The sequence below is a fragment of the Babylonia areolata genome, chromosome 21 (genome assembly GCF_041734735.1).
Source record: "Babylonia areolata isolate BAREFJ2019XMU chromosome 21, ASM4173473v1, whole genome shotgun sequence".
In the NCBI taxonomy this organism is placed as follows: domain Eukaryota; kingdom Metazoa; phylum Mollusca; class Gastropoda; order Neogastropoda; family Buccinidae; genus Babylonia; species Babylonia areolata.
The window spans coordinates 40,344,437-40,351,971 of record NC_134896.1 but is presented as its reverse complement, the minus strand read 5'-3'; the positions used below and the strand labels follow the sequence as shown (position 1 = coordinate 40,351,971).

General features: G+C 44.4%; 1 protein-coding gene across 1 annotated transcript in view; it reads left to right on the top strand.

Annotated features, from left to right (window-relative positions):
* The window catches only part of LOC143296621 (protein dispatched homolog 1-like), a 13,701-nt gene extending 8,942 nt beyond the window's left edge, over positions 1-4,759 (top strand). The window contains exons 8-12 of the mRNA XM_076608651.1: positions 107-234; positions 958-1,035; positions 3,262-3,432; positions 3,999-4,214; positions 4,571-4,759. Of these exons, the coding sequence (XP_076464766.1) occupies positions 107-234; positions 958-1,035; positions 3,262-3,432; positions 3,999-4,214; positions 4,571-4,759 (782 nt within the window). The remainder of the gene's footprint in view (positions 1-106; positions 235-957; positions 1,036-3,261; positions 3,433-3,998; positions 4,215-4,570) is intronic.
* Positions 4,760-7,535: the final 2,776 nt, after the last annotated feature.

The window sequence follows — 7,535 nt, the reverse complement described above, 5'->3', positions numbered from 1 at the left end:
TCTGTTGGTTGTGTGTCAAAGCCTGGGTCTCTATGAATGGTTTGAGATTGTTGGGGGCGGTTACAATTCCAGTGTTGGAGACGGCTCTTGTCTGTGGTGTGTGCAGCCATCCGTGTTGGCAACAAGATCAAGTACGTGGCCATCGCCGTCAACACCACGTTAAATCCGCGGTCACTGGGCCACACGGAAGGCATTCCCATTGTGGAGCGCTGGGAACAGTTCATGACAGACCAGGTAGCGGGCTGTGTGTGTGTGTGTGTGTGTGTGTGTGTGTGTGTGTGTGTGTGTGTGTGTGTGTGTGCGGGCGTGCGGGCGTGTGTTTGTGTGCGTGTGTGTGTGTGTGTGTGTGTGTGTGTGTGTGTGTGTGTGTGTTGGTCTGTGTAGTCTGTGCCCTGTCTGCCCTTGCTTGTTCTCTCCTTTCAGAACTTTTCAACCCAGTGATGATGGTGGTAATTTTGATGATGGTTGTAAAAACTATATACTGATAATGGTTCTTTCGTTGATGATGATGATGTTGGTGACGATGGTGATGGTGATTACCAAAATGATTGTGATGGCGGCAGCTGAAAAGGTACACTCATACCTACGGTGATACATACGGTGAATTTTGATGACGATGGTAATGATGTTGACGAGGACGGTGAAGATGAAGACAATCGAAATTGATGATGATGATGATGATGATGATGCTGAAGAAGAAGAAACAACTGTACACTAATAGGGATGGTGTGGTGGTGGTAGTGATGATGATGACGATGGTGACAATGATTATAATGATGATATGACTACATTGCTGATGATGACGACGATGACGGTGACATGACGATGATGATAGTGGTAGTGGTGGTGATGCTGGTGATGCTAGTGATGATGATGATGGTGGTGGTGGTGTGTTGGTGGTCGTTGCGGTGATTATGATGGTGATGATTATGATGACGATGATGATAATGTCCACAGCTCAAAAAGATGCCTGAAGAGATGCAGAGTGGGTTCCAGACAACCATGACCTCTTGGCACTGGCTGTACGTTCAGCGCGTAAGTGTTCACTACCAATGAACATGAATCCCTTATTACATTCCCTTTCTTGCCGATTCATTATAAGATGTTTGTGCTTGTAGGGGTGAGGCATTGTGTTCGTATCTTCAATCAGTTTGGAGTATTTTCACTATCAGTGACGTTTGACGTGTTGAGGGGAAGTAATAAAAAGTGTTCGTTCTTCAATCAATTTGGGAGTATTTTCACTATCAATGACGTTTGACGTGTTGAGGGGAAGTAATAAAAAGTGTTCGTTCTTCAATCAATTTGGGAGTATTTTCACTATCAATGACGTTTGACGTGTTGAGGGGAAGTAATAAAAAGTGTTCGTTCTTCAATCAATTTGGGAGTATTTTCACTGTCAATGACGTTTGACGTGTTGAGGGGAAGTAATAAAAAGTGTTCGTTCTTCAATCAATTTGGGAGTATTTTCACTGTCAATGACGTTTGACGTGTTGAGGTGAAGTAATAAAAAGTGTTCGTTCTTCAATCAATTTGGGAGTATTTTCAGTTTCAGTGACGTTTGACGTGTTGAGGGGAAGTAATAAAAAGTGTTCGTTCTTCAATCAATTTGGGAGTATTTACACTATCAGTGACGTTTGACGTGTTGAGGGGAAGTAATAAAAAGTGTTCGTTCTTCAATCAATTTGGGAGTATTTTCACTGTCAATGACGTTTGACGTGTTGAGGGGAAGTAATAAAAAGTGTTCGTTCTTCAATCAATTTGGGAGTATTTTCACTGTCAATGACGTTTGACGTGTTGAGGGGAAGTAATAAAAAGTGTTCGTTCTTCAATCAGTTTGGGAGTATTTTCACTGTCAGTGACGTTTGACGTGTTGAGGGGAAGTAATAAAAAGTGTTCGTTCTTCAATCAATTTGGGAATATTTTCACTGTCAATGACGTTTGACGTGTTGAGGGGAAGTAATAAAAAGTGTTCGTTCTTCAATCAGTTTGGAGTATTTTCACTATCAATGACATTTGACGTGTTGAGGGGAGGTAATAAAAAGTGTTCGTTCTTCAATCAATTTGGGAGTATTTTCACTATCAATAACGTTTGATGTGTTGAGGGGAAGTAATAAAAAGTGTTAGTTCTTCAATCAGTTTGGAGTATTTTCACTATCAATGATGTTTGACGTGTTGAGGGGAAGTAATAAAAAGTGTTCGTTCTTCAATCAATTTGGGAGTATTTTCACTGTCAATGACGTTTGACGTGTTGAGGGGAAGTAATAAAAAGTGTTCGTTCTTCAATCAATTTGGGAGTATTTTCACTATCAATGACGTTCGACGTGTTGAGGGGAACTAACGATAAAGTAAGTCAGGTCAAAATGATCTTTATTGATGGTAAAAAAGTAAGCATATATAGTTTTGTTGTTGTTGTTTTTTTTTTTTTTTTTACATCCTTTTTACATCCTGCACTCAAAAAGAAAAGAAAAACGAAATGAAGAAAAAAAAAGAAAAGAAAATGTGACAGAATGAAAAAAAAAAAAGAAGAAAAGTGAGATTGAATGCGGGTGGAAGGGTAGGGAAGGAGGTAGAGAGATGAGAGGGGCGGGGAGTGGGAGGGAGGGTTGTAATTAGATGGCGTTTGTGGTTACATCGTGTGGAGCTTCTTGCTCGAACCGGGTTGTTCAGGGTTGTAGTCTTGGCTCGAGAACAAACCACACCACCGTGCCCGAGCCAAGACAACCCTGAACAACTCGACCTGAAGGACGTGAGACAAGAGGTCGTTAGACTGAACCCCTGTTACCCTCGTACATAAAGAATTTGACTTGACGTGACGTGACCTGACTTGACCTGACCTGGCTTGAATTGACGTGACTTGACGTGACGTGACGTGAGGTGACTTGTCTTGACTTGACGTGACCTGGCTTGACTGGACGTGACTTGACGACGTGACTTAACGTTATTTGACGTGACGTATTTTGACGTGACGTGGTTTGACATGACTAAATGTGAAGGGACTTGACTTGGCTTGGCTTGACGTGACTTGACTTTTTGACCTGAAGTGACTTGACGTGACGTGACGTGACTCAACCTGACGTGACGTAACTTTACTTGACGTGACTTGACATGACGTGACGTGACGTGACTGACATGACTTTACTTGACTTAACTTGATGTGACTTGACTTGACTTGACTTGACTTGACGTGACGTGACTTGACTTGACATGACTTGACTTCACGTGACTCGACATGACCCGGATTCCCCCGCCGCACTGTTGCAGGCCCTGGCGGAGAACGCCATCCTGGGGGTGGGGCTGGGCGTGTCCCTGGCCCTGCCCGTGCTGGTCCTGTCCACCGGCAACGTCATCAACGGTCTGCTGGCCACTCTGTCCATCTGCTGCGTCACCGTCTGCGTCATAGGGGTCATCCCCTTGGCGGGGTGGAGGCTGGGGGTGAGTGAGTGACGCGACACGTCCTCAAGTTTGACGTCTGGGCTTAAGTCATTGTGGTTTGTTGTTGTGTTGTGTTGTTGTGTTGTGTTGTATTGTATTGAATTACTCTTTTTTCCACAACAGATTTCTGTTATATATATATATACTCTTTTGTCGCCAAGGGTTCTTTTATGTGCGCTAAGTGTTTGCTACACATGAGACCTCAACGTGTGTTTGGTGATGATACAATATAACACATTACATTACATTGCTGGTGTCCCTCAACATGTATCCGGTGGTGATACATTACATTACAGGTGCTGGTGTCCCTCAACATGTGTCTGGTGGTGATACATTACATTACAGGTGCTGGTGTCCCTCAACATGTGCCTGGTGGTGATACATTACATTACATTACATCACAGGTACCGGTGTCCCTCAACATGTGTCTGGTGGTGATACATTACATTACATTACAGGTGCTGGTGTCCCTCAACATGTGCCTGGTGGTGATACATTACATTACATTACAGGTACTGGTGTCCCTCAACATGTGCCTGGTGGTGATACATTACATTACATTACAGGTACTGGTGTCCCTCAACATGTGCCTGGTGGTGGGTCTGGCCGTGGATTTCGTGGTGCACCTGGCGGAAGGATACCACATGTCTCACCGCACTGACCGCCGGGGGAGACTGCAACAGGCGCTGGAGAGGATGGGCATTTCTGTCTTTTCTGGCGCCTGTACCACCCTGGGGGCTTCCTCCTTCATGCTGTTCGCCAAGATCCAGTTCTTCTTTCAGGTCAGGGCCTGGGCGGGGTGCCTGCCCACTCTGTCTGTCTGTCTGTCTGTCTCTGTGTGTTTTGGCCTGTCTGTGTGTCTGTCAGTGTGTCTGTCTGTTTGTATATATATATATATATATATATATTTTCTTCTCTATCTCTGTTTCTGTCTCTCCTCCTCTCTATATATATCTCTCCTTTGACTCTCTGTCTCTGTCTGTCTGTCTGTCTGTCCCTGTCTCTCTTTCTCTGTCTCTGTCTGTCTGTCTCTCTCCCCTTGTTTCTCTGTCCCCTTTCTTGCTGTTTCCCTCGCATCCCCGCCCCCCGCCCCCCACGCCTCCTCCACTGTAGACCAACACCATACAATGTGTTTCAGTTCGGAATCTTCATGTTCTGCACCATGGGTTTCTCTTTGGTGTTCTCCATGGGTCTCTACGTCACAGTCATGGGCATTCTGGGACCGGAAGGGGACACCGGCGACATCCGGGTCCTAGTCAGGAAGTGCTGTGTGCGCCGGCGGGTAAAGGATGGTCAACATGGGCTAGCTGACGACACCGATGTGTAGCTGAGCTCCCAAGAAATTTTGACTTTCTGGAACAACCAGTTCTGTTTGTTTTTTTGTTTTTTTAAGCAAGCATCAATTGTGTTGTTGGCTACTGATTTAAAATAATAATAATGGTATTTATATAGCGTTGAATCTTGTGCAGAGACAAGTCAAAGCGCTTTCGCACCAGTCATTCACACGCATGCATAACTCTAAAATTGGAGAAACTAAAGACAAGGAAGAGGCAGGGAAGGGAGGCTATTTTGGGAAGAGGTGGGTTTTAAGGCCAGACTTGAAAGAGCTGAGAGTGGAGACTTGACGAAGCGAAAGAGGAAGTTCGTTCCAAATGCAAGATCCAGAGACAGAGAAAGAACGGCGGCCAACAGTGGAGTGTTTGAATCTGGGTATGCGTAAACAGAGTGGATCCGAAGCCGATCGTAGTGAGCGAGATGGAGTGTAGTGGTGAAGGCAGCCACAGAGATAGGAAAGGGCAGTTTTGTGAATGCATCTATAACATAGAGTGCTGATCTTGTACTTTATTCGGTGTGAGACAGGGAGCCAGTGGAGATGTTGCAAAAGAGGAGTGATGTGCTCAGATCTTTTCTTTCTGAGGACGAGTCGGGCAGCAAGTTTTGTATGCGCTGAAGGGACTGAATGGATGAAGCAGGCAAACCAGACAATAGAGAGTTACAGTAGTCAAGACGAGAGAGAATGAGAGAAACGACAAGTCTAGATGTTGCGTCAGTGGACAGATATTTCCGGACGGCACTGATGCGCCGCAGTTGACAGTAGCAGGACTAACATGTTTGACTGATAAATTTTTGCATGGACAGTGTATTGTCAAAGACAACACCGAGGTTCCTGACTGACCTGGAAAGAGGGATGGATGTACTGCCAAGTTTGATTGTGTCAACTGTGATGGAAGACAGTTTCTGTTTAGTTCCTATGATCATTGCTTCAGTTTTGTCCGCGTTCAATTGTAACTTATTTCGAGTCATCCAGTTTTGAATGTCCAGGAAGCAGTTGGATGTTTCTTGCAAGAGCGACAACAATTTTTCAAGGGTATCACTCTTCTGGAGTTGAGTGTCACCAGCATAAGAATGATGACTGATATTATGGCGGTTGATAATTTCAGCGAGAGGAGCAGTGTACAGTGTGAAGAGCACTGAGCCTAAAACAGATCCCTGTGGGACTCCATGTTCGATTTTAACGGGTTCAGATTGGAAATGATCAACAATGACAGACTGGAATCGATCAGTGAGATAAGATTTGAACCAGTTTAGAACAGTGATGTTGATACCAAATGTAAAATGAAGACGGGAAAGAAGGATTGAATGGTCTATTGTGTCAAAGGCGGCTGACAAGTCGAGAAGAGTGAGAAGGGAATTTTTTCCAGAGTCGGACGCTATCAGTAGATTATTCAGAATGTGGAGGAGAGTGGTTTCGGTGCTGTGGTCAGCGCGATAGGCAGACTGAAATGGGTGGATGAGATTGTTGAAACAAAGGTGGTTGTTGAGCTGCTTGAGGACAGCTTTTTCAAGGAGTTTGGACATGAATGGAAGATTAGAAACTGGTCGATAGTTTTTCAAAATGTTTGCGTCAAGGTTGGGTTTCTTCATAAGAGGCCGGACGATTGCAGTTTTGAAAGTGGATGGAAACGTTCCAGTGAGAAGGGATGAGTTGACAATATTGGTGATTGTGGGGAGAAGCTGTGAGACACACTGGGAAAAGACCGAGGCTGGTATAGGATCGAGCCCACAGGATTATATTATCATTTCTTTCAGGGTTTCATGAACTTCTGTTTCAGTCAATGGATTAAAGGAATGGAGAGGAATGCCGCTGAATTGAGGATCAGGATGAACAGGTTGGAAAGACATTTGGTCTAAGATGGTACGAATATTCTGGACTTTGTCGAAAAAGAAAGAAGAGAAGACATTGGGGAGGTTAGATAAAGTGTAGGCAGAATGAAGAGGAGTCTTTTTGGCAGTTCCAAGAAGATTTGACATGACAGAGTAAAGAGATTTGGTGGATGTGGCATCGAGAACTTGAGAAGAAAAGAAGTTTGTCTTTGCTGATGAGATCATACGTTTGACTTTATTTGTTTTCGGAATAATTGGTTGTGGACTTGCAGTTTTGTTGATCGCCATCGTCTTTCCAGTTGGCGACGTTTGCGTTTTGCAAGTCGAATGTCTTGTGTGTACCATGGGGCGGAAGGTCTGTCAGGGAGAGAGCATTCTCTCTCTCTCTCTCTCTCTCTCCTCTCTCTCTCTCTCTCTCTCTCACCCGTGCGCGCTTGCTTGCTTTTGTGTGTGTGTGTGTGTGTGTGTGTGTGTGTGTGTGTGTGCGTGTGTGTTTTCTTATCTAGTTACCAGTATTGAGACGTTTGTTTTTCCTTTTCATTTAATCATATTTTTACGTTGATGTAAGTCTGTTTTGGATCCGGTCGTTTTAGTGTCATCATTTTTATCGTGTTTTGTTTTTTTTGTTTTTTTTAAACTTGTTTGTTTTGTTTCTTTTTTTCCTTGCTGTTTTGTTTTTCCAGTATTTGGTGGTTCTTGTAAAGTGGAATGGGATTTTAGCTTTATAGACTGAACTGAAGTGACTTGCTTACTATGCCTTTCACTCTCCTGAGGCCGTCAAGAAGGCCTCCACAGTCTTCTGTCATGTGCCTGTGCCTCTGTCTGGCTCCAGGTAAGGCCCATCTTCTTGGTGTCTGCCTGGAGGTCTCTTCTCCAGGTGTTTCTCTGTCGGCCTCTCTTTCTCTTTCTATGTCAGGGCCTGTCTGGCGATGCTCGAC